Genomic DNA, 27,730 nt, shown 5'->3' on the forward strand with positions numbered 1-27,730 from the left:
GTAACAGAACTTGTGAATATCTGTGTAGTACTGAATTCTAATACCCCTCAGATTTTTCTTCAATGTCCGAAAAAATTGCGAGTTATCCGTACTATTCGAAAACGTGTTGTAGGCAAGTCGGTTTGGGACCTCCAAGCCGCGTGCAAAATTATCATCGAAGCATACCCTAACTACGGACGAATTCCACCCCCTCCTTTCACTTTTTTTTATGTAGGAATCCGCTGGTCCGCAAATAAGGCCGAGGTTATCCTAAAAAATAAACTCAATGTGGTTTTTCAAATGGTACGAGTAAAAATAGCGTGGGACTGGAACTTTAGGCGATCGTATAACTGCTTACATCTCCTTCAAAGCCCCCTTTGCTCTGCCGCTGCAAGATTATGATTGCGGAGGAAAGCCGTAACACTTATAAAACTGAACTAAAAGCGATCACGAGCTTTCCGCCCGGAACGAGTAGTAAATATAACGCAAAGTTCGATTTGAACAAGGCGCTTCAACAACAAACAGCTTGGCGTTGCCAGACGAGACGTCCGCGCATAGGTTGTTTCTGGCAGAAAAAGTGTGAGAGTCGGGGGAGAGTTGCTTGTTGCTTCCTCTCTCTGGTTGAGTGAGTTTCGTTGAAAGTTGTTAGGATCCAACTTCTTCCAGTGGAGACCGGCGTTTCTGGCATCGCTAGTGCCTGTTTAAGTGTGCGCTCAAAGGCTCAAACGTTTCCACTTGGACTCCATTGTGATTGAAACTGCCGCGACACAACCACAACACAGCGGGTTGTACGCTGACGCTCAAGCACGCACGTGGGTCTGCTCCGACAATGGCCGACGATGACAACGACGCGGCGTGGGACAGCGCCGAAGAGTTGGAGACCGAGTGCGCGGACAGCGTGTGCCTGTTCTGCGGAGAAGTCTCCGCGTCTCCAGAACTGGTCTTCGAGCACTGCGCCCACGACCACGGGTTCTCCATCAAGGCGGTGGTCCAACACTGCCGCCTGGACTGCTTCGGATACATCAAGATGGTCAACTACGTCCGACGCCACGTGCGTAGTTATCTGATTGGTTCAGAGCCCGTTCAGCGGTACCCGTGGTCGTGTGCGTGTGAGCCAAAGCGTCGGTGGCGTGTTGGTTAATACGCTAAACCACCGGCACTCTTCTTTGCAAGTGCACTCAGTGCGACATGTGCGCGCGCTTTTTAAAAAAAATTGTGGAGGCAGCTCAAATTACATGTCGTTCGAATCGAACAATATTGGTGTATGAATTCTCTTCAGAGGGTAACTGGGAGTTGTCAAGCTCACAACACAACTGGTCTCTTCTACTTGGGGCTGTGTATATTTACCGCATCGTACCATGTTTGAGTAAACAAACACGTTCCTTTATTTCTGCCACTGAAGTAGGACCTGATTGCGCACTTTTCTAATTGAAATGCTGCAACGTTACTTCGGTTAAGTTCGATACTTTTGCGGAGACACCTAGATGACCGGCGGTGTTTGGATGGGAATCAGCTTTTCAGAGCACAAGGCACTTTCCCTTGACAAGAAGCAAGGGCTTCCGTTATGCCTGCCTGGCTCTAGTTAGAATCGTGTTGCTTCAGGCTATCACGCGGGGTTACTGAACCAGCTAGGTCTTCTCATTTCGTCTACTCCTTCCCTCGAACACGGCAGGGAATTTCGTGCACAAACCAACTCCAGCGACCCAGCCGCTGTGACGGTTTTGCAGAGCAAGTGCTGCCAGATATCGCAATAATCACAATGTCAATCTGAGCGATAGTGGTGGTTATTCAGATAGAGGGGGGAAAAACAAAAGTATCCCCAGGTGGTCAAAATTAACTCGTAACGCTCCACTACGATGCCCCTCGCAGCCCAGGTAAAACTTCAGCACGTGAAACTTCAATTACAAGGCCTGCAATGTTTAAAGGGGCCGTGCACACAAAATGCAAGTTTGGTTCATGCGAAATATTGCCTCGTTAGAATAACACTGACACCACGTTTAACGCAAACTTCACTCAAATAGGCTATATAATTAAGAAAAAAGAAAATAGCCATGCGATTCACTAGCTCATTTCCCGCCCCAGAACCTGTGACATATTATGGTCAGCTGTGTGATTGGCAAAACCAAACAATCTAGGCAGGGCTTATAAGCTTGCTGAAACAGCTATTTGCAGTTAAATTTAGTACACATTCTTTCTATAGGAGTAAGAATGGTGAGGCAAACAAGTTACGAACGAACACGTAAAGATAAAAGCACCAGTGCAAACGGCATGCACTTTGACGGCCGAGGCTGCAGAGACGTCAGGCGCTTTGGGGCTTGTCTGACACGACACTGGCTAACTGGCATGAGCGACATCGCCACTAACGTGACCCTATTTTCTCAGCACACCCAAATTTTCACAAATGATTAGTACCTTCAACCTTACTTCAAAATAAAGCCAAGTACAATCCGGTCTGAAACAAGTGGAGAGCGGCTGTTTGCAGTATTGTGGCACCATCTGTGAAAGGACATGGCATATAGAAAGACATTTCGCTGTCTGCAGCAGCTCTTTAGCATTTTCCCTGGGTTCGTCATCGCTGATGTCACGAAACATGTGATTCAATGAGAGAATTGAAATTTCGGTTTAAAATGTTTAATTTCTCAGTGAATATAGCATCGTTTTCTGCCAGACAAGTGTTAGGGGCACTGTGAAATACCAAATCTTTCGAATAAGACAAATTTCTACGCTGTCGGCATGTCCCCTTCAAGCGCTGCATGACCAATATGTCATTTTAGCTCTAGGCGCATTGGCAATGGTCCCATGTGCTCCGGGCCACGTTTTGTCTGCTACAACTATTCTCTTGTTGTAGTAGATCAAGTTCACGCCGCAATACTTCAGTAAAATGCTTAAAAAACAATACTTACAGCACTACAGTTTTTCACACTTAATGGGGAGGACAGGCATAATACCTCGTCGCATTGTAAACCCTTTGTCTACATGACGTTTTGTCAAACAAATACAATGCACACCTATTGGAGAGGAAAAAATTGCCTGTTTGTATGTCGTTGCTGTGGCAATTCTGCTTCCCATCAGAAACAGTTATGTCAGTAGAGTGGAAGGAAACATTGTCGCATTTTTGGGGAATGGTTTAGCAAGCCTCAGCTACAAAGTTTAGTCTTCGTAAATGAGCGTTAATGATTGTTTATTTCTCCAGGTCAGCTTGAGTGCCACTTTGTTGCTTATAATTTAATTTCTTTTTTCAGAAAGCAAGCCCTGATAGCTTGCTGGCTGTCGACCCAAACCGCCCGCCATGGGAAGACGAACAGTATCTGGTACCAGTCATGGCGGACGACTTGCTTTTAACGTACGGTGAGTTTTCGACCGTACCGTTGACCAACTAAATGCAGCGTTGCGGTTGCAAAGTAAATTTTTTCAACTTCCTCCCGACTGTGTGGTCGCTAGGGAAGAAAAGAAAAATAGAATAGATTAGAAGTTTATTTCATGTTCTTTACAAGACATGATGCGGCGAAAGAAAAAGCTGCTGCAGGTGGAAGAAAAAACCATTGCGGTTCGCTGTGCAAGCCCGTGATCCCAACCGCTCTAAGCCAAAATCGCTTTGCCAACTAAGCTAATTATGAGCACGGTGGCTTGGTGGGATTGTTTGCTAAATTAAAGTAATTACAGAGGCATGGTTGCCAAGCTTCACGGTTCGAAGCTGCTTTAAGGGGGGACACTGGTCTTAAAACAACTTCTTTTAATTTTCAAGTAAACTCTGTGAAGCTTGCCAGTCTTGCTGCTTTTTTTCCAACTGATTTCGAATATGCCATTATTCTTTCAGCTGGTCAATTAGTTCCCAAGATAATTAGAGGTAATTAGCCATTTTTGGTCAAGCAATAGGCAAAGCAGTGTTGGTCATAAGACTGTAATCTTCATATTTTCTAATACTATGGACCCTGGTGAATGCACTACAGGAGGCAGTTTTTTGATGCATCGCCTGGAACTAATTTTACAGCTCATTCAACATTGGTGGGTGACACGAGTGGCAAGGAACCATTTTGAGTGCCCATTTCAAACACCGAAGTTTAATGAGGTGTAAAATTAGTTCCAAGCAGTGTATCGAAAAACTGATTCTCTTACTGCACTCACGAGGGCTCATAGTATTGGAAAATATCAAGATTAGTTTTATGACCAACACTGTTTTGTCTATTGTTTGACCGAACATGGCTAATTATCACCAATTATCTCAGGAACTAATTGATCAACTAAAAAAATTATGGCATATTTGAAATCAGTGGGAAAAAAAGCAGCAAGACTGGCGAGTTTCGCAGAGTTTACTTCAAAATTAAAAGAAGTTGTTTGGCTGTGCTACTTCTGTGATTCCAGACATGTTCTGTAAATCTCGGGTACCGGTACAGTGGCTAGACTAGGAAAGTGTGATTAGCGGCATGCAGCGCCTATGAGGCGCTTTGAAGCCGCCGATAGGGATCCGCGAGGGGGCGCGCGCGATCGTTTACACGTCGCCTGGTGAGGCGCGCGCGGATCGTCTGCAATGCGATTGCTGCTTGGACCAGAGAGAAGGACCGCTTGTTTCCTGTGCCGTAGCAGGTTTAACTGCCGCCAAAGCAGAGCCACAATTTTGTGCCGGGCCGCTACACGGTGTACAAGTCCTGCGAAAAGAAACTGTCGTTGTTTGGCGTTCCGAAGAACGCGCGTCTATATTGGCGCAGTGGCGACGAGCAATACCACATACTGAGAAGCGGCTCAAGGAAAACACCCCTATGTGCGAGCTACACTTCGACGTAAGGTAAATCTCCCGGCACATTGAACATACCGTGAACGGAGTTGTCTCAATCTACAGGGGCAGGCCTCGGTTGCCCCCGGAAGCTGTGCCCACGCAATTTCCCAATCTTCCAAAGTACCAGCCGAAACAATTTCCCCGAGCAGGAAGTGTCAAGCGAGAAGCGCACCCGCGGCCCCACCCAGCAATAAAAACGCTAAGGATGGTGACTCCTCTGTGAGTACAGAGTTTGAAGAACCCCATGCTCCTTTTCTGTGAAGAACTTGACCTTCGGCAACATGGGGGAAACCACACGCTGAGTGTTTCGCCCTTCACAGTACCTTACAGCGTGTGTCGCACTGCGCAGGATAAAGCCAAAGCCCGTACACGTACCTTAAGCTTGCAGCGTTGGAAGCATTTACGAAACATCTGACATACTGAAGAAGCCTGCCACTCTCCCCGTCCATGACTATCAAATTCGTTTTGGTCCTCTAGCTGCATGAAGGCATTGAAAAAGGAGAAGGCATGCCTTTTCGTGAAAGGAAGAAGCATTTAAAGCTCAATTGCCTCACGTAACAGCAGAATCGAACGTCGAGCAGAATCGAACGTCGAAATGCTTGAATTTCTTCACACACACACACACACACACACACACACACACACACACACACACACACACACACACACACACACACACACACACACACACACACGCGCACGCACACACACACGCACAAAGAAATAGCAGCAAAAGGCAAAGCAAAGAAAGTTGATTGCTTCGAGCCTTTGCAGTTATGAACAAATCATAAGAAATTCACCAAAAGTGAGTAGTTTTTGTCTGTTTGTAACGACCACGTTGAAAATAAAATGCGTGTTTACCAGTTACCAGTCCACAATTCTCTGATTTGCTTCATAAGTGTCCGAGCCAGCCGGCTATATTTGGCTGTCAAAGTGTGCCCAGTCGGTTGCAAACTTTGATTTTAGTACTTTAAAATACGACATTCATTGCATCTCAGTTTGCGCGACCACGTAGAATAGCCATGAAAGAAAATATATTCGTACTCCATATTCCGCCGCCGTCGCAGCGAACGTGTAATCGTGCGACAGCGCCACCTGGATTTTCCTCCTGCAGAGTCGCGCGGCAGAGGGCCCGGTCATCACACTTTCCTATTCTAGCCACTGTAGTACCGGTCAGTAAAAGCATAGCGGCAACATTGAGGCTTGTATCAGTTACCTGTCTGATTCGGAGGGATAAGTCAAGAAGCCAAGTTCCCCTCTCTTACACTAAAGGGACTTCAAACTGAGGTCGATAAACCTGCAGCAGTCAAATCAGCAATCAAAGATGTGCTTACTCTGGATTGATGAAACGTTAATAGCTTGGGTGGGTAGATGTTGAGCACGGCTTCAATGTAGTGGTAACACAAAAGGCATTTTCCTGTTCTTGAAAACCCTGTTCCCCCACAACAGCTATCAGACAAGGGAGACTATATAGTAGAAGCCGTTGGCTTCGTTGTTTCCCATGTGACTGATGATTTTGAAATATTTTCTGATGGAGGAAACCTTTCAAGCCGTACTGGTGATGATTACTGCCTGTAATATTGAGCGCACCCTTTATTCGTATTGACTTGCAGATTCTCATTTTACGTCGTGGAATCCTTCTTTGGTTCCCTGACTGCAACAGCGAGCATAAATTAGCGACTAAATAGACGCTAGAGCAGGCCTTGAAGAAATCCGTGAAGACTGGCATCATATCAGCCTCTATACTTTGTACATTCATCTGGGCATAAAACCGTCCTTTGGGAGGTGTTGAGAGGGAAGGTTTTCTTTTCCAATTGCAAAGCTCGGACTGCAACTTTAACCTATAAAAAACAAAACAAAAAAAGAAGAGTAAAGGGGGTATGTTTTCTTTTTTCTTCTTCTTTTTTTTTTTTGGAAGCAGTGCATGTTTTTCATGCTGGTTGTCAGCATTAGACGTGAAGTCATATCTTTCATTCGTATATACATCTTTACCGAAAAATGACGGTACGGTTGTCCTGAATTATTTTTGTACATTTATTACGCTCAGAAGGAGAAGAAGGGCCTTTAATTTGAAGTGTATTAACAGTGACATGTCAACTGCTTTTTTCTTTCTTTCTTCTGGCCTTTGTGCTTGCCAAATCAGAGAGGAAACATGTTTGGAAAACGATTGTCTGCTAATGTGGACCTGCTGTTGAGTTGTCAACTTCAGTGTAGCACGGTAGGCGTCTCTAAGTTACTCTGCACAAAGACAGGTAACGGCCAGAAGTACAAAAAAAAAAGAACTTTTCTAGATAGGTGTGTTGACACTCGTAACAACCATCCACTCTTCGCAATGTTGTTACAGTATTATCGAATCCGCACACTTTCGGTGGACCACCAGGTTAATAGAGCGGCTGCTGCAAAACCTGACCGGAAAGAACAAAAATAAAAGCAAAGAAAGAGATGCAAATATGATGTAGTGAGGAACAAGTGTCGCCCCAGGGTTTCACTTTCAAAGCACCGAGGGAGACTTAAATGCTTCGAGAAGTTCTTAAAATTTGTGTCTGTCATTTCGATTAAACAAGAGTTAAGGCTAGGGTAAGATTGATAACTCAAATAAAGGGATGAGGCAAATCGATTTCGAACAGCGCCAGATAGCAGTAGTTGGAAGGCTGGGAGGGGGGGGGGGGGGCTTCATTCTGCAGTTGACATAGAACAGGCTGATGATGATGGTTTATTAATCGAGTGTTTTGAGTTCAGTGCTGGGTTACCGCTCTCTTGCAGATGTGGAGGAAGCCTGTAGCTCCGAGCCTGAACCTGAGGATGAAGCTAGTAAACTGCGCGAACGTTTGTGCCAAGCGGAACTGGCCATAGAGCACATGAGGTATGTGAACTGCGCTCCGTTTAGCATTGCTTCCCTTAAAGGGACCCTGCAACACTTGCCATGGACTACTAGTAATGTATTTTGCGATAATGTCTATTGTCTCAGAAATCTCCTCCCGCAAGAATTATGTAAATCCGTTCACAATTAACGAAACTACGCGCGATGAGAAATCGCGCATAATCGTTCCCTCTCAACTCGACCGCCGACAACGCAACGAAAGCTGCGCTCTCTCTCCCGGAGAGGGGGCCGGCTCGCGGCGTTCTCTTCGGCGGCCTTCGATATATCACATGCCGGGTAGTTTTCTCATTTTCTCCGCAACGCGGAGGGGGCTATTTCCGGTCTGGTGCCACAAAAAAGCAGGCATGGGTGCCTGCTCGCAAGTGCGCGCTCGGGCTGGTAGGGCGTTTTTGAAGCAATAAAGTTTGTAGTCGAGTGGTCCCGTTGAAAGTGAAGTATTGAGCTCATCACTCAAGCTCCGCGCTCACTCAAAACACAAAAGAAACGGCAAAACTGTGCCTACAGGTTCAGGCATAGAAGAGGTTCGTACACAGCGATGACGACGACGGAAATGGGAGAATCTAGCCGTGAAGTTGACCCGTGACAGCCGGTCGGGCAGCCATGGCCTATGTGACGTCCCTTAGGCCATGCCAGGGGTTGCATAATGAGGACAACTGAAGAAAGAGCGGTTGGTTTTTCCGCGTCTTTCACATCGATTTGCGCGCTCACCGCTTCACATGCACGTGTAATATTTGGCTCAGGTATTCCTGGCCGTGTAATCTAAACGTCGCGCAGGTTTACTTGCACTGCTCAAAGAGTGTTGCAGGGTCCCTTTAAATTCGCACGAAATGACTCCCATTTCAGCAAATCCTGATTATGACACAGCGTTTCATGTTCTGCTTAAGGGGGCAGACTGGTCTTAGAGCTATTTTTTTTATTTACCAACCAATTTTAATGAAACTGCACTGCATTATACAGTTTTTTTTGCTGATTTCACATCTGCCATTAGATTTTTTGTAAGTTGATTATATTTTGAGTTAATTAATGGTTAATTGCCATTATTTTGGGACGCAGTTACAAAATAACCACTCCATACAGAATGGCAATTACCACGTGGCTAGGCAGACAAATGACTAAAGAATACAACATAGGGAGTACTTTTTTGATTCAGCTATTTTTGGTCGTTTTACAACACAGTGAACTTCGCTTCTCCCGCGCTGTGCCAGAAATGGATCGCAGGTGGTGCCACTTGAACAAAATAATAATTTTCCAAAGCCTCCATTTGAAAAATTTGTTTCCAACATTGTATTCTCCACACATTTCGGTATCAGAAGCAAAAAGAGTTATAGTTGTAGCTGCTCTGGGTGCCAAGATATCTGAGGATGAAATGCAAGCTTTGCATTGCAAGAAAAGTGCCGTTTCGCCATCGAATTCTGCGCTAACTGAGCTGTAGAGTGCACTTTAAAATGCTATAATAATATAATAACAACAAAATATTGTGCCTTTTGATGAGGAAATTTACAGACTGATAGAAAAATGGCCGTGGAGGCTGAAAATGCCATTTTCCCGAAAACGCTTTTTTTGACCGTTTTTCGGCCCCAAAGACCCAACTGCCCCCTTAAATCTGATCGCTACACGACTCAGTCCTGACGGAAGTATACAAGTGCCTAAATTTTGAGCAATTCTTTCTTTTTTCTTCTAGTTTTGAATGATGTGTACAGGCTGTGGGCTTACGTTCTAACCTTGTAGCGGTTTCGGAATACTCGGACGCAGTTAGTTGTGTGTACTCCTGCACGGTAGCACAGAGGTGGCTTCACAGCCAGAGAAATTCAGGTAGCTTACCAACAAGACAGCTGTTGTTCATGGCAAAGGCAAAGCGCTCCATGGTGTAAAATTGTTGATAGGCTCCTGAGCGGTGCCCACTCAACCAGCTGGCCACCTGGTGTAGAAGGATCGACCATTGGGCTAGTTGGTAGAGGTTCTTGATCATCTTGAAGTAGCACAAACTCGACATGGACACAAGAATAAGGAAGTAGACATGGTCTGTCTTCAGGGCTGTGGTCTGCAAACTCGACATAGACACAAGAATAAGGAAGTAGACATGGTCTGTCTACTTTCTTCTTGTGCTCGTGTCGAGAACATCTTGAAGCAACACAAACTCAACATGGACACAAGAAGAAAGAAGTAGATGTGGTCTGTCTGCCTCGTCCTGCTTATGTCGATGTCGAGTTTGCACTACAGTAAAACCTCATTGCAAGAGCTGTTACAAGAGACACTTGGTTATAAGAGACATTTGATCGAAGACAGTTTAATTGATTTTGCTATGTTTGCCATGTTAGCAACATTGCGTACCAGAGACCTTGGTTACAAGAGACATAATTCTTGGGTCCCTTGAGTGACTCTTGTAACGAGCTTTTACTGTACTTCAAGATGGTCAGCTATCCACTGCCTGTTCCCGTTGACGATAGTCGCAGAACGTTTTCCTACAACAGTTCATGACTGGAACTACGCACACATTCAAAAAAATACGGGACCAGGGAAGAGAACACACACAACGCAGTGTGTGTTGTTCTCTTCTCTGGTCCCCTTCTTTTTGTGCACAGTTCCAGTCATGAACCATTGGCAAGTAGCCCGGCTTTCAACCCTACAGCAGTTCTTGACTAGAAACGTTCCTGTTTCTTGTTTCCAGGAAGGCGGCGCAGTCGTGGCTGGAGCCGAGCGAGCCGGTGGTCGGTAGAGACGACGAGCCCTACTTTGAGTCGTACGGCCACCACGGCATCCACCTGGAGATGCTCTCGGATCGGCCGCGCATGGACTCGTACCGACGGGCCATCGCGCTCAACGCGGATGCCTGCATCCGAGGGAAGACGGTGTTGGACGTCGGGTGCGGCACGGGCATCCTGTCCATGCTGTGCGCGCGGGTGGGTGCCCAGCATGTCACGGGCGTCGACCGCTCGGACATTGTCTACCACGCGGTGGACATTGTGAGGTGAGCGATGCTAAACCAGGGCTCCATGAGGGAAAAATACAACCTCGTTTAGGGGCCCCATCGGTCTTTGATCAAAAACTTTATTTTTATGGGCATGATGATGAAAATGGGGGATGTGTGTAGTTTTTAATTCTGATTGTAGATATAAAATTTGTTTTTGTGTAAAATGACGACATTCAAACGTGTTCACATTTTTATATTTTATTTTGTGACAGCCTTTGTAAAAAAACTGCTGGAGGCACGCAGCTGAACAGGGTACCATTGAACTGTGCACAAATCAAGCAGTGCAGTAAGACTAACATTATCACTTTATCTGGCCTGTAGCAGAAGTTACGACCGTTTGAAGTTTGGGCCTGAAAGGTGGGAACCAGCAAAACCGGTTTTGCCTTTAACTTGGTTGGATTCATGTTGAGCTTCAGGGTGTGAAATGATTTCTTAGCATACAGATGCAAAAAAGGGAAGTCGAACACACACGCACAAACATAGAAGCACCATTGCATACTGCGCGCACTATGCTTGTTATAGCTGCATGGCAGACCAGTGCTTTGAGGTTGCGTCACACAACACTCGCCAATGGGCGTAAGCGACATTGTCTTACGTGACCCTGTTTGTCAAGCATACCTAATGTTTCATGAAACGATGACTATCAATTGTAACAAGAATAAGTCGGGTGCAAATCTGGTCAAAGACGAAGCGAGTGCGGGCAGCGGGCCTGAGTGGTATTGTGGCGTCATCTAGAGGACAGACGGTAAACAAAGCAACGAGAGGTGTTCCTTGGTCTGCTGCAGCCCTTGTCAACTTACTTTTAAAATTTGTTTCAAATGCCTGCCCTGAATACGTCATCGTTGATGTCATGAAGCACACAATTTAGTGGGAGGATTGAAATTTTGGCTTAAAGGGGCCATGCTGACAAAACACAAGCTTGGTTCATTCGAAAGATTGCCTCATCGGAATCATACTGACACCCCTTTTAAAGGAGCCATGAAGAGAAAACAAAAGTTTGTTTTATTCGAAAGATTAGGTGTTTCATAGTACCCCAAGCACTTTCCCGGAAGCAAATGATGCTTTATTCACTGATAAATAAGGCAATTTAAGCCAAAATTTTAAATCTCCCGCTAAAATTGAACATTCCGTGACGTGTACAATGGCGTCATAGAGCCGGTCCATGAAACAGATACTTAGTATGTCGACTCCATATAGCACCCACACGCGGGAGTCGATCGAGACGGCGGCCATTTTAAAAATACTAGTAAAACCTAGTGCACCCGCAGCCCTAGTCATGGAATCGCCTGATCCGGAGAACAAAACTCTCGCCGAGGAGCTCGGGCTTGCATTTAACAACCTCACACCACAAAAACGCTCAATGCTTCTAAGTGCACGAGCGGCAAGAGTTGTGGGATACGCGGTGGACGGGAAAGCGACCATTCCGCGATAGCCACAACAGACGAACGCCCAGCCGTCGGCACCGCTGCCTCGTCAGCCCCGTCGCGACGGACGAATATAGACTGGTACGTATGTGCCGTATTTTGATTACGGTTAATAATAGTTCAATTTCAGTAGCAGTATCACTTATGCCAGTTGGCCGGTGTCGTGTATGGAAAGCCGTTCGCGCGAGCTCTCTGCTTCGACCAGAAAGATACGAGCGTCAATGCGCGGTGTTTGCGGCATTTTTTTCCCCAAGGTCAGAGCGATTTGACGAAGTCGGCAACGAGCGCCAGCATGTTCCAGGAGTGAGCTAACGTAAGGGTCCCTGCCGTAACTGAACAAACTGAAGTTTTCAGTGGTTGTAAACTGGAAACGAGCTCGTAACGACAGCAGCAAACCAACACCATTCGAAACTTACGCGACGACTGGCACTATCTCGTCGCTTCTTGCTGTTCCTTACTCCCCTCGTTTCTATTTTTACCTTTGCTGGTTGGCGATATGACGGCCAACCTCCTGTGAAGGGATTACGATACGAAGCAAGGTCGCGGCTGTGCGTGCTGGAACGGTTCGTTGGCCCCGAAGAGCCTCGAACCCGAAAATTCGTCTGCGCGACGGCGAGATGTCGAGCTCGGCCGGCGCGCTAGTTTCGTACGCATTGGCGCACACGCTTGCGAGTTCGTTCGGACCTTCAACCGTTTACTCCACCGTTCTTTGTCATAAAAAGAATGTGCAGTATGTTTCACGGGCATTTAGCTCGCTATGCAAGCTGTAAGCCCTGCCTAACATGCGTTTGCTTTTGCCGGCCTCCGCTAATCGCAGAGCTTAGCCCATGTGACGGCATAGGTTCTGTTGCGGGAAATGAGCTGGTGGGTCGCATGACCATTCCCGTTTTTCCTAATTATGTAGCTTATTTGAGCGAAGTTTGCGTTATAAGTGGTGTCGTTATGGTTCTAACGAGGCAATCTTTCGAATGAACCAAACTTGTGTTTTCTCTTCATGGCTCCTTTAATGCACACTTTGCTCAAATAAGCTACATGCTTAGGAAAAAAGGGATTGGTCCTGTGACTTAGCTGCTCATTTCCTGCAACAGAGCCTATGATATCATACGTGCCCAGCTCTGCGATTGGCTGAGGCCGGCAAAAGCAAACGCAAATTATGCAAGGCTTTTTGGCTTGCCAAGCGACTCACTCTGTCACAAGTACCGGTCAATGAGTGTGTCGTCTGGACTACACAACTACTCGTACTCATTCACTCATGAGCACTAGCACTTGGGAGTCCGCAGTCACTTGCCCAGGTACGACTCACTGCATCACAAGTGCGGATCGAGCATGCGGGAAGGAATACAAAATCGCTTGCACTCACTCGCTCATTAGTGCCGTTGAAGTTGGAATATAGGTCAATCCGGAATATAGGTGGACCCCCTTACATTGCGGCTGAGAAATGGGAAAACAGTATTAGGTTTGTAACATCAGTTTCATTGAGGCTACAAACACTGGTTTTGTCTAAGGTTGCTCATTAGAGCCGTCTGAAATCTTGTCGGACGACTGCTTCTTCGGGAGGTACTTACACTCAGCAGGTTGCCCTCAGTGCAGTCCAGGGAATCACTTTGGGAGCTCTTCTTGATCACCCGCTGCGGTGGCTCAGTGTCTAAGGCATTGTGCTGCTGAGCACGACGAGGTCGCGGGCTCGATTCCCGGCCGTGGCGGCCGCTTTTCTGATGGAGGCGAGAAGCAAAAACGCCCGTGTGTACGAGATTTCGGCGCACGTTAAAGATCCCCAGGTGGTCAAAATTAATCCGGAGCCCTCCACTACGGTGCGCCTCATCGCCTGCGTTGTGTCGGCACGTTAAACCCTACAATCAATCAAATCAATCAAAGCACTTTTTGATCGATGCCATCAGGAAGCGAGCGCTAAGCATGGGACACCCATGTGCAAACCGTCATGAGAGCTGGTCTGTGCAGATGGCTAGAAGGCGTCTTGGGGTATCTATTCGTAGAGATGTCGCACGATGCTCACAGGCAAAAGTTGCCACGTTTTCCTTCAGTTCCAGATGCGCAGCGTGGCGCCCACGAAACAAGGTCTCCCGAGTGTGGCATACTAAGAGCTGCCCCTTCAGCTCACGCCTGTAGTGTTTGCTCTTTTCGGTAACACCGAACTGGCGCTAGCTGGACATGTTGCCGTTGGCTTGGGCATACTATATGATGTTTCTTTTAAATGCTGTGGTGAAGTGGCACCAAGTGCCTGAACTTATATTGAGGAAGAAGAAAATATCAACCCCACGCTCACTGACAGCGGGAGAAGCAACCAAAAAAGATGGCGGCGCATCCGATTGATGTTGTTGGCGATGGTGCCTTTGCAGTTTGGATGGGCCCTGTGGGCTTCCTGGTCGCATGATGACTACTAACCTTAAGCCACTGACTGTCATATGGGTCAAGGGTGACATTTTGGCAAATTTTTCGGCAAAAAATCTCAACCTATATTTCGACTTATACGGTACTTTAGTCGAAAACGAAAACTGCGCATTAAAGAAGGACACGAGGGAAGACAGTTTAGCCCAGTCTGTCTATTCGTCTTCTCATGTGTTCTTATTTTATGCACAGTTTTCTTTTTCGTAACGTACCAACTAGCCCAAGTTTGCATTCTACTTGGGTACTTTAGCCCTCGTGAGTACTATCACTCGGGAGTGCTTACTTGCCTGGTTACGGCTCACTCGTAATCATGAGTACAGTCATAGGCCATAGGTACGAATGAGTATGTATACTCAAGAGTAGGTGACAGCTCTTGAGTGCTCTCACCTATGTGCAGTACCCTCAGGCACACTGAGACAGAGTCAACTAAGCCAGCGGAGCTCTAGGGCCCTATTCTCGACGCAGTAGATTCACCGTGAACTGCGAATTTGCCAAACTATTTCCTGATTGGCTTTCAATTTTGGTCACGTGCTTCCGGTTGACAAAACGGTTGTGTGTGCTGTCGTCATTTTGACATTTCAAACGTTTACTGTCAGCAGTTCTAAAGTTTGCCTTATTTATCTCTACTGAAAGTGCGTAATTCTTGGCTGGCAGTGAAAAACCAGACCAAGTGCAGCGGACATGACAACATAGGCCTGTGCTCACTGTTCAACAACATTACGGCTTGTATGTCATGCCCTCTCTGTGATTGGCCGAGAAGGCGTGACGTAATTTAAACAGTTGGCGGGAACGCTTACGTCACACACTGGCACCTTCATCCTGCGCAAAAGTGGCGTGATGCTACGTAACAGCTTCCAATTGGCGGCTGCTGTCGCCACGAAATAGGGCAAAGAATTTCACCGCTAGTGTTCCGAGTGATGTAGATGAGGTAAAAACGATGGTGCAGAGAGAACGGGTTGTCGGAGAAGGTGTCGCTGGTGCGGAACACGGCGGAAGAGCTGAACCTCCCCGACCGGGTGGACGTCATAGTGTCCGAGTGGATGGGCTACTTCCTGCTCTTCGAGGGCATGCTGGAGAGCGTGCTGAAAGCCAGGGACCGGCTGCTCAGGCCTGGCGGGCTCATACTACCCAACCGATGCCAGCTCTTCCTGGCGGCCATCAATGATCCAGGTGAGCGCAACAGAGCTGTTGTTTGGCTGAGCACAAAACAACTTCTTTTAATTTTCAAGTAAACTGTTTGAACCTTGTCAGTCTTGCTGCTTTTCTCCCACTGATTTCAAATGGGGCATTATTTTTTGAGTCGCTCAATTAGTTCCCAAGATAATTAGAGGTAATTAGCCATTTTAGGAGGAACCATAGACAAAGCAGTGTTGGTCATAAAGCTGTAATCTTTATATTTTCCAATACTACGAACCCTGGTGAGTGCAATAAGAGAATCAGTTTTTTGATGCATCGCTTGGAACTAATTTTACAGCTCATTAAACGTTATGTTCTTTAGGCGTAAAGAAATTACCAAAAAAGTTTCACCTTCATTTCGAAAACAGAAATAGTTTCATGCCAAAAAGAAAGTGAAACTTCTATCTTCCTTTTTGTATACCTAAAGAAAAAAAAATAAAAAAAAATAAATCAATAATCTAATAGCTTTCTTGCACAGAATAGACCTTCCTCATCATGCTGACATAAAGATCTTGTTAAGTTCTTGCCTAATCAGTTGAATAATTCCGGGGCGACCTTGTGAAGGTAATTAGTCTTGTAACTCAAAAAGTATAGAAGATATTTTAAAGCTGATTTAAGTTTTTGTTACAAGGACAGTTAACTACGTAAATGCTCCTAATTACTAGATTTGGTCCACAAATAAAAATAGTTTTACTTGCCACGTCCTCCCTTAAATAACCATCAAGTCACAAATCAATCTTTAGCGTCCTTTGCCACTGGCCTGGAATAGGAGAGAAATAATTTTACTTGTGCGTTTGCTTCGTTTTCCTTTTGTAAAATGCGAGTGCTGTTTCATCTGTATGATTGTGTTACGTTTGCTTACGTTTGCAAAACGCAAGTGGTGGTTCGTTGTTTGACTTGTGTTATATGGCTGCCTGCAATGTGAAATGGGAGTGATTGTTCTATATGTTTGCCTGGTGTTATATGCTTATTTTCTTTATTTTTACTCACCTCCTAAAATCCCTCCAGGGAATTGCAGTACTCATAAATAAATAAAAATAAATAAATAAAAGGACATCAAAGAGCTGTACCTGTGATGGGAACTCCGTCTATCCCTGCTAGCAGACCTGTGCCGTTGGACTTCTGTTGTGCAGCCCTGCAGCCCTGTTTGCAAAATGCTCCCAACATGGCTTGGAATGTGCATCCCACCGATAGGTTGTCATTGCCTGCATTTTCAGAGCTTCATCAGCGAATGGTGGGCTTCTGGGACAACGTGGAGGGCTTCCGTATGACCTGCATGCGGCGAGAGGTCCTGACCGAAGCCCACATCATCACCGCCAACGCCGCGAACGTCTGCTCCACCCGGCCAGCCGTTCTTTTGGTGAGCACGAGTAGACGCTTTGCGAGATTTTTGGAGGCTCATCTAATTTCCCAGCTGTCTGAGTGGAATCTTTTCATTTTTGCATGAAAGCATTGTGTAATGACCCATGGAAGGGCGTTTTATAATGTATACTAGTATCTGTTGTCATGGTCTTTCATCTTTTCTTCTTTTGAAAGTTCTTATTTTTTCTGTTACCCTGATTGGCCACTAGGGTGACAGACGGGCTACTGAAAGTTGGGGCTGTAAGTAGAAAAAGGCCGTTAACGCGGAGTGACAAATTAAGAAAGTTCAAGGTCAAGGCAGAGAATTCGCTCTTTCCAGCGACGCTAGTGACGCCGCGCGGAATTTCTCCGAAGCCGGGAGACGGTGATCGGTGGACCGGTCGCTCCAGCGGAGGCGGCCGGCGGCATCCGCGCGACCTCGCAGATGCAAAAGGAAAATAGTAATCGCAAGTATAGTAATCGACTATGCCATATAAATATTTGGAAAATATAGGCTGAACGAGCTTTCATATTCTCTCAACTTTCTTGAAGCTATAGAAGCTGCCGGTAAATTAAAGAGTTTTGGGCCTCATCGGTGTCTGCTGCAGAGTAAACCGGGTCTTTCGGACCCACCCGTGCGTACGTGGTGCTGAAATTATTCTTTACTGAATTACGGCTGCCATATTTAATAGTTCTTTGCTGGGAGGGCGCTGATTTTGTAGGATTTTTGTATAAGATTGTGATCGTCTTTTTCGGATACTATTTACATTTACTGCCGCGTAATGTTTCAATCGTTCTTCCATTATCTGTTGTTAAAATGGCTCAATTCCACTGCTTCCAAACACATAAGCAGCAGAGGCTGTTCAATGCGCGCTCTTTTATTTTCAAATAAGAAACAAATGAAAACTTTTTGCACACGAAGGCGAGGAGCAAATGTTGTCCTGCGTTGATTGATTGATTGATTATTGATTTATATTGGAATAATTATGTTGAAGCAAGATGCTTTAGGAATGGCAATATTATAACTTGTTCAAATGCGAGCTCTTGAATGCATATGGTAACCCCCGTTTTTGTTTTGGTAACAAGCATCGGCGCACTTAATAATCTTACCTGCCGTGAAATCAACATAACGTAATTTCAGCCTAGAGATTTATCTTAAATTAATTATCAGAAGCCAAAAGCGCACCCGTAAACTACTGCCTGTATTTTCATGTACGCTTCAATATCACACGCCAGTGTATGCTACATGCACGCGTCAATACGTAGGCTTATAATATTTCATATAATGCTAACACGTTCGTTTGTATAACCCTTGATATGACGTAATGGGAGCCTCGTCTTCGCGGTTTTACTGCCCAAAGTCATAACTAGGTTTTAGTACAGCCAAGCGAAACACCGCAATACGCACATATCGCCCTTGCATGGTACGGATGGGCTTCTGCTTAGTATGCACACAGGGAAGAAATGAACACGTTTAAAATAAAAGGCACACTGCGATGGCGCTCACTGCAATAATGTCCCAAAACTTAGCGTTGCACATTGTGTCGCAGGTTGTTTGCCCAATGAGCCGGGATTGTTCTCAAACCACTCCCGTGCGGCCTGAGTCATGCACAGCGGACTGCCTCGCACGCAGCGCTTTTTACACCGCTACAGACACCCTGAAACGAATCGAATGTTTCATCGCAATCAGCACCATATACCTGTGTTTATTTTTTTAGAAAGTAGCTGTTTCAATCGGAACTACAGTTAAACCTGGATATAACAAAGCTGACAAATTCTCGGAAAATTTCGCTATAAGGAGGTTTTCGTTATATGCAGTTTCGGTATAAAAATTCGGGGAAAAAATGCACAAATGAAACAAAAGTATAACTGGAGGTCGGCATCACCTAGAACATTTATTTGGCGGAAAAAAACTGAGTTATTTTGCTCTGCTGCTTGTTCATGAGGGACGGCAGCACGGAACGCTCGCATGAGATTAACGCACACAACGCTGCCCCGCCATCGTCCAGCGATCCCGTGACGCGGCGCAAAACGTCAATCGCATCTAACACTTCCTCCACGGACGGCAAGTCACGTGATCCCTCGACTTCCGAAGGTCCGTCCTCGTCATCTTGATCTCGAACACTTTCTCTTGATCTCGATCGTGAAGAGAGGAGAAAGCGGTGCCAGAGGAGGTTTGCTTGCGAAAGCTGGCCGCCTGACGCCATGCTCCCCCCCCCCCCTCCTTTTTTTTTTCTCCATGGAGCTTTTCTTTTAGTGTCACGTGGTGCGGGGATAGCGGATTGAAGAGGACTCCGGTAGCCGGCGCGAAAGCCTTTGAAAACCCGCGAGCACGGGTAGCACCGGTCAGGGAGCAATGGAATGCAGTTTGAAAAAAGAGGGGAGAGCGCGGCAGACGCGTTCTGCAGCCCTCTCCTCTTTCTCCGCAACCCACACCCTCTCTACTGAAAGGGTGTTGGTTGCGCCGGCGCCGGTGGCACCGCGGCACCCCGCGGGAGCTCAGCAGCGAGACCGTTGGCGCGGCTTGTGCGCGCCGTGCGCGATCACATAACTTCGCGCTGTCGGCGCCGGGGCAGCCGCGCAGCAGATGAATGCGGCTGTCCATCACGCTAAACAAAAAAAAAAAAAAAAAAAAAAAGGTGCAAAATGGCGAGGTATTTGGCGGAAAAATTCGTTATTTCCAGGGTGCCCGCCGCTGCTAGTTTGTTACATAGAGGTCAGAAATACACATGCTTCTATGCAGTAGCGCCGGGGAATATCAAAACTTCGTAATAAAGAGGAATTCGTTGTATGGAGGTTCGTTATACGCAGGTTTAACTGTACGGGCTTTTAGGCTGCTACTGATGCTGGCGCACATGCTGCCACGGGGGCCTGATCACCGTCTCGTCCGCCATTGCCGTTTTCCGCAGCGCCACCTGTAGGGGCTGGAAAGAGCGGATAGACTCAAGCAGTTCATAGTACAGGAGCAGTTGGACATCTATGGGAGAAGCCTTTCATCTTGAGATAGGCTGGTAATGAGGATGATGGCAAGTGCACCTATTGTACATGATTGTAGGTTGACTCGAATGTAGGTTGACCCCCCGTCACAATGCATGCTGAGAAAAAAAAAAACACGATTGCATTTCACAACCAGACTTCGTCACCTAACCTACAGCTCATGCTTACTAGTGTCTTCACTAGTGCTGCTGCTGCGTTCCCACAGCACATCGTCGACCAGTGTGGGCCCAGTAAGAAGACAGCCCAGTAAAAGCAGAAAACAAAAGTATTGCAAACGGGCATTCGGAATAGCTACTCTACGCAACCGGTAGAGTTGGAAAGCAAATGCACAGTCGCAACTACGCCTTTGCTTTTCCGATTTCTCATTTGGCTTGCCATCGCCGGCGATGCAAGTTTCAGTTTCGATTGTAGGTCGATCACCCAACTTCAGCTTTTCAAATTTGAAAGAAATGGGTCGACCTACAATCGTGTAAATGCGGTACATTATTAGTTCGTCTTTTTGTAATCCGTCAAACTCCTCAATGTTTGGCGGTGTTCTTTTTCCAATGACTTTTGCTAATGGTGTCGTTAACGCCCGCATTGCAGTTTGTATCCCGTGCGCCTGCTTTTCTCACTTGCCGTCGTAACCGTATCATCTTCAAAGGGCGATCAACAAGTTTCACGAGTTCAGGAATAGCACTGGTCCGCGCCTGGCACCGGTCTTGTGCGCGCCTCCATTGTCGCACTAAACAGGAAACAGGGAGGGTTAGGCATGGGAATGCCTCCGTGAGAGACGGACCTGCCTTGGCCATAACTACAAAAGCGTTAAAGCCGCCTACAAACGGAGCTCTTTTTTTGCACTCGCTGTAGTAGCTGAGACGGTTGAAAGTTTCGGGCCGCCTGTTCCCACTTATACTTCCCCCTAAGTATAGTACAAAGTGTTTTTGTTAGTTGAAACGTCGACTTTATGTGGTCTTAAACCGCTAAACAGGGGAGCTTCCTTCACACTGTATTCTGTAGGTGGGGAAAAATGTGAAATCTGTTTCATAGCCCCTTTTAAGGGGGGACACTTTTCCTAAAACTTTTCTAAAACTTTCCTAAAACTCTTTTAATTTTGAAGTAAACTCTGTGAAACTTGTCAGTCTTGCTGATTTCCCCCCGCTGATTTCAAATATGGCATTATTTTTTTAGTTGGTAAATTAGTTCCAAGATAATTAGAGGTAATTAACCATTTTTGGAGGAACAATACACAAAGCAGTGTTGGTCATAAAACTGTAATCTTTACATTTTACAACACTATGAACCTTGGTGAGTGCAATAAGACAATCTTTTTTTGATGCATTGCTTGGAACTATTTTTACAGCTCACTAAACTTTGGTGTTTGAAATGGGAATTCGAATTGGTACCTTGCCACTGGTGCCACCAAAGTTCAATGAACTGTCAAATTAGTTCCGAGCGGTGCATCAAAAAACCAATTGTCTTATTGCACTCACCAGGGATCATAGTATTGGAAAATGTAAAGCTTACAGTTCTGTGACTAGCACTGTTTTGTCTATTGTTCCTCCAAGAATGACTAATCATCTCGAATTACGCTGGTAACTAACTGACGTACTCAAAAAATTACGGCATATTTGAAAGCAGGGGGGAAAAAGCAGCAAGGCTGGCAAGTTTCACAGAGTTTACTTAATAATTAAAGGAAGCTGTTTTAAGAGCAGTATCCCCCTTAAAAGCAAGACTGAACAAAGACAAAGATGCTGAGTACGCCTAACCCTTTGCAGTCTGTTGTCGGGCTATGTCCCACATGGGGGTTCAAGGTTAAATTTTGTGGCTTTTCTCAGTGTGATGTGCCCGCATTCTTTGTATACGTGATGCGCCATCTCTTGAGGGATAAGTGAACTTTGTGATGAAGTTTTCTTTTTGCACTTGGGCGCAGCCCAATGTTCAGCATGGTCTTTCTAGATTCCAGGCCGTTTTCACATGAGGGGTGTTCGTTGAGAAGCATGGCTGCTTTCTAATCGTGTGTGCTCTACGGAGGTGCACTTAGCGAAAGCGATGATGACTTCAGTGACTAAGAGAACTTCATGTTTCCATCAGTTAGTGATGACAGTAATTCGACATAAGTAAGGGACGAAGACCACGACGGCAGTGGAGACAGCACTGTGCGGATCATTACCCTGTGAGCTACGCACTTTGTCAAAAGACAATTAATAGGTGGCTAAAGATTTTTTCTGGAATCTAGACGTTTCCATTATCCATAGTTTTATTTAGAGGCCCACACAGCTGCAGAATCATGGCGAAAAATAGCAGGAAAGCCTGCATTACCATTGCAACCCCATCCAACAGCTGGTGGGTAATCTAAGAGGGCTTGAACCACAAATCAAGGCTCATTTGCACGTATCGAGTGCGAGTAAAGGCTAGATGGGGCAAGCCATTTCATCTACAAACTCCCAGGCCAAAGCAACAAGGACTGTGCTGTTAGTAGCGATAGAAAAACAAAAGGAGCCAGGAGGGAAAATATGTAGTTCTGCATGACCTGCAGTAAAAACCCTGGCTTGCACCCAGAGAATGCTGCACCCAGGAGAATGCTTTGAGCAGTTTCACACGTTGCTCAAATATTGGTGCAAGAGTTCCAAGCAAAATGCAAAAAAAAAAAAATCCTGCAAATTTTTTTGCGCAGTTTATGGTTGGTTTTCTTCGCAGTGCCAGAAACTGGCAAAACCGCTATGGAACGGAATGGCTGAAAACTGGGTAAAAGGTCTGGACTGCAAAGAGTTAAGGGCATGTTTTCTTTCCTCTTCCTTTTTCTGAAGTGTGCGAAGTTTTGTTGACTAAGCGATGCACCACGCGGAAGATGTCTCTGTGCTAACTGCGGGTGCTGTCGGTCCACCACTTACGCAGGACCTTGACCTCCACGCGTGTTGCATGGAGGACAGTGACTTTGCAACGGACTTTGAGCTCGAGCTGCTGCCTGGCACCCAGCGGGTCACTGCCCTGGTCGGCTACTTCGACTGCCTTTTCGAGCTTCCTGCGCCAGTAAGTAAGGAGGAGGTGTGTTCACTCAAAGGAGGGCTGAGACTAGGTGCGTTGGTGTTGGGTGGCGGGGAACGCGGGGGTGCTGACTGGCACTTTCCCTTCTGTCTTCAAGAAAAATGAAAAAAAAAAAAAAAAATCTTGAAGCAGTTTTACGCAACGTGAGAACTGTCATAGTGTCGAGCAGAGATTCGCCAGATGGACTGTGGCGCCCTCTGTTGACTAGTTTCAGTATCATCCTGGTGTTGATACCGAAACTAGTCAAAAGAGGGTGTGGCAGCCCCTGAAATGGCCTATGAAGGGACACTGGATTGAGTTTTCATTAATTTTGGGTAATTAATGTTTTAATCCATGATGTTTTATTTATTTTATATTTTTGTGTACTTATTTGCGGCCTAGCATTGGCAGCCTCCGTGGCAACGGTGTAGCACATAGGTGTATCAATGTGGCACGGAGTGAAGGTGTAGCACAGGTGTAGCACAGAGGTGTAGCAACGGTGTATCACCCTTTGCATCACCCAACACTTCGCATAAGAGTAATGTGTGCCTCTGTGGCGCAATGGGATAAGCATCAGCTTCAAAACGCGATGGGCCCAGGTTTGATCTTGACCAGGAGAAGCGGTGATCTTTTTGAGGCCTCTGTGTGTGTGCATGACGCCATCACTACGGTGGCTAGATACCGTTACCCCGCACTAGCTATGACGACAGTCCGGGCCCCTTAAGTGCTCCACACTTAAAGAAAAAGAAAAAAACTGCTACACATACAATGCACGCAATCCACACTCTCCCCATTTCCCCCGTCCTCCCAACGGTCAGTCAGTCCACATTCACAGTTGATGGAGGTCCTGTGAAAGTTGGGCAGGGTTGCATACCGTATTTTCGCGCGTATAATCCGCCCATGCAGTAATCCACACCCCCACTTTCAGCCCGCCGGGTAAGAAAAACAATCCTGGCGTATTGCCCGCGCATTTGATACAGGAAAGGCTGCACCAAAGCTACTGCTCAAGCAACACATCACATACTGTGTAGACAGAAAAGGCGTATATCTAGCAAGTAGAATACGCTGACTGCAAGGCGAAAGTCACAATTAACTAATGAAATTCAGGTGTTAGAGTGCACTCGTCTTTGTTTTCTCTTCCTTGTCCTTGTATGTTTTGCGCCATCGCTGCCATGGAAGGCTTAGTCAGTGTTACTGCGTAGGAGCTTCACGGCACAACGCGCATTGCCGTGAAGCTGCACTACAGGAAAAACCCTGCTATTAGCCACAGCCCTATTTTGCCACTGAAATTTTCACATTTTTAATGCGGGTTATATGCGCGAAAACACAGTACGTTAAAAAACCAGCTTCAGGGCTAGTGCGCTATGCAGTGGCCACGGGGTAACATGTGTGCTCTCTTCTTTCACAGGTGATCCTAAGCACGGCCATTGACGCCGAGCCCACCCACTGGAAGCAGACAGTGTTCCTGCTGGAGGAACCGCACGTGCCTGCGCAGGGTCAGTGCTTGCTGTTGCCTTCCAAGTGAAGCTGGTGGCCCGCGTCTGTAACAGTGAAACGGCTCCTAAACCTCCCATCCCATTCACTGCAGCACATTCTCCATTGAGCGAAAGGCTGGTGGCCAATGTCTGTAGCAGCAAAATGGCTCCTAAACCGGCTGTTTACTCGAGACGTTCCCCACTGAGTGAGGGGGCCAGTGTCGAACGTCTGTAGCAGCAAATTGTCTCCTAAACCTTCAATTGGCTGGGGCACGTCCTCCAATCTCCAGTGAGTGAAAAAGCCAATGTCCGGCTTCCATAGCTCCAAAACGGCTCCTAAACCTCCCATTCTCTGTGACATGTTCCCCATTCAGCGAAAGAGCCAGCATACGATATCTGTAGCAGGAAAATGGCTCATAAACCTCCCATTCGCTGCGACACGTTCCCCATTCAGCGAAAGAGCCAGTGTGTGACATCTGTAGCAGCAAAAGGGCTCATAAACTTCCCCTTGACTGCAACACGTTCTCCATTGAACAAAAGAGCCGGCGTCCAACGTCTGTAGCAGCAAAACGGTTCCTAAACCTCCCATTGGCTGAAATGTGGTGCGTAGCACACTTTGTGTGGCTGTATGTACCATACTGCTATAGTGCCGTTTAACAACCGCAACCTTGGAGTTGTGAGGCATGCCCGTCCAGTGCACCAAACATAACCAGCAGCAGAACATGAAAGAGCACTCAGTAGCGTTGAATTAAACATTAATGCACAACTCATGCACAACTCATAAAAAATGCTTGGCTGTGCTCTGGGTTTGTTTTGTTTTTTTCTTTAATTTTTGAAGAGTAGCTTAGTTGTATTGCAGTTGAACCTCGATCTGAAGTAGTACTTGCAGGTCAGAAGTGTTGCAAAGCAATGATTTTGTTAAGGGGGACACCGTTCTTAAAACAACTTATTTTAATTTTAAAGCAACCCATGTAAAACTAGTCAGCTTTGCTGCTTTTTCCCCACTGATTTTAAATATGGCATTATTTTTTGAGCTAGTCAATTAGTTCCCTAGATAATTAGATATAATTAGTCATTCTTGGAAGAACAATAGACAAAACACTGTTATTCATAAAACTGTACTCTTTATATTTCTCAATACTATGAACCCTGGTGAATGCAATAAGAGAATCGTTTTTTTTGATGCACCGCTTGGAACTAATTTTACAGCTCATTAAACTTTGGTGTTTGAGATGGGCACTCAAAATGGTTCCTTGTCACTGGTGCCACCAAGGTTTAATGAGCTGTAAAATTAGTTCCAAGTGGTGCATCAACAAACTGATTCTCTTATGCATTCATCAGGGTTCATAGTAGTACAGTTTAGCGACCAGCACTGTTTTGTCTATTGTTCCTCCAAAAATTACTAATTATCTCTAATTATCTTGGTAACTAATCATATGACTAAAAAAATAATGAGATATTTGAAATCAGTGGGGGAAAAGCAGCAAAACTGGTAAGTGTCACAGGTTCAGAAAATTAAAAGAAGCTTTTTTTAAGAGCAGTGGCCCCCCCTTAAGTTGAATTGATTCAATTGTTCCAGTATTGGAAAACAAAAAAAGTTTGTTACATTGAAAGCTAGGTTAAATCAGGCTTTGTTAAGCATTGCTTTGACTGCACTACCATTGCCCTCGCATGTCCGCTTCTGACAGCGCCATCGTTAGGTAATTTTTTTACCATATGTAACCTCGAAGTTCTCAATGAAGAAGAAAGGGGAACTTCTTGCAGATTCTTTCGAAAGATCACAAAGACCAAGAAATAAGCTGTAAGTGGGTGTGCTGAGAGTGAGTCCAGATGTCGCACGACACCTACAGGTGTCGTGCGACACCTGTAGGTGTCGTGTGACACCTGTAGGTGGCAGATAAAAAAGGGCCCGCCTTGGATCAGAAAGTAACTTTAAGGCTGTGCCTTGGCAGGTTAGAGAAGACTGCACAAAATAAGCAAGCACCGACCATTCAAGGCACGCTGTCAGCATGCCCACAAAATGCTTGGAATCTGAAAACTTTTAAGAGTGCTTCTGAAGTGTTTTGTCATATAAAAAAGAGGTCGGGCCTGTTTTTATACGGACCTTTTTTGGTTTCAAATTTGCTTAACTTTGGCATTCCAGTATTTGGTCTTTCAGCAGACTTGACTTCTGCTGTTACTGGTTAAGGGGGGACACTGGTCTTAAAACAACTTCTTTCAATTTTCAAGTCAACTTTGTGGAACGTGTCAGTCTTGCTGCTTTTTACCCACTGATTTCAAATATGCCACTATTTTTCCAGCTGATCAATTAGTTTTGAGATATTAAAGATAATTAGCCATGTTTGGTCAATCGATAGAGAAAACAGTGTTGGTCATAAAACTGTAATCTTCCTATTTTCCAATGCTATGCGCCCTGGTGAATGGAATAAGATAATCGGTTTCTTTATGCACCGCTTGAAACTAATTTTACAGCTCATTAAACCTTGGTGGCACCAGTGGCAAGGAACCATTTTGAGTGCCCATTTCAAACACCAAATTTTAATGAGCTGTAAAATTAGTTCCAAGCGGCGCATCAAAAAAACTGCTCCTCTTAATGCACTCACCAGGGTTCATAGTATTAAAAAATATAAATATTACAGTTTTATGACCAACACTGTTCTGTCTATTGTTCCTCCAGAAATGGCTACTTATCCACAATATATCTTGGGAACTAATTGACTGACTCAAAATATACTGGCATATTTGAAATCAGTGGGAAAAGAGCTGCAAGGCTGACAAGTTTCGTAGAGTTTACGTGAAAATTAAAAGCTGTTGTTTAAGACCAGTGTCTCCCCTAAATAAGGTGAGAGAAAGAGAATACACACCTTTACTCGTTAAATCAGCTGAATGGTGAGAAAAAATCAGCTCAGTGGTGAAGAGATTTCCAGTTGGTGTTGAGAGCTTGGGGGATTTGTTTTGCACACAGGAGAGACAACGTTACGAGGCTGCCTGGAGTGCCGACGTCAGGGGAAGCGGGAGCTGGAGGTTACAATCGCCATAGGTGCGCGGAAACAGTATTACGTGCTTCACTGAAGAACCCCCTCCATCTGGAACGACGTAAAAAAAACATGCTAGCCTCTTACCTGGGACTATTCTTGGATTGCCGCAAAGCATGGGACCATCTACATCCCTGCTTTCTCTGGCTGCTTCAATACAGTTGTTTGCAGTTGAAGAGTTGTGCTGCCACTAAAACACTCCTTGTGTGTCACCGAGTGGTCATTTTGATGAAAATTTCTGTGCGGTGTAGGAAAAAACAAATGT

General features: G+C 45.8%; 1 protein-coding gene across 1 annotated transcript; it reads left to right on the plus strand.

Annotated features, from left to right (window-relative positions):
• Positions 1 to 622: 622 nt before the first annotated feature.
• On the plus strand, positions 623 to 27,730 carry LOC144142643 (protein arginine N-methyltransferase 3-like). Its single transcript, XM_077674295.1, has 9 exons — positions 623 to 1,030; positions 3,222 to 3,327; positions 7,517 to 7,616; positions 10,303 to 10,602; positions 15,382 to 15,605; positions 16,829 to 16,971; positions 22,827 to 22,961; positions 24,364 to 24,451; positions 27,396 to 27,730. Exons 1-9 carry the CDS (start codon positions 809 to 811, stop codon positions 27,500 to 27,502), a joined length of 1,425 nt encoding a protein of 474 aa, XP_077530421.1. The 5' UTR covers positions 623 to 808; the 3' UTR covers positions 27,503 to 27,730.

The sequence above is a fragment of the Haemaphysalis longicornis genome, unplaced genomic scaffold (assembly GCF_048455015.1).
Source record: "Haemaphysalis longicornis isolate Haplotype H1 unplaced genomic scaffold, Haemaphysalis longicornis Haplotype H1 scaffold_6, whole genome shotgun sequence".
Classification (NCBI taxonomy): Eukaryota; Metazoa; Arthropoda; class Arachnida; order Ixodida; family Ixodidae; genus Haemaphysalis; species Haemaphysalis longicornis.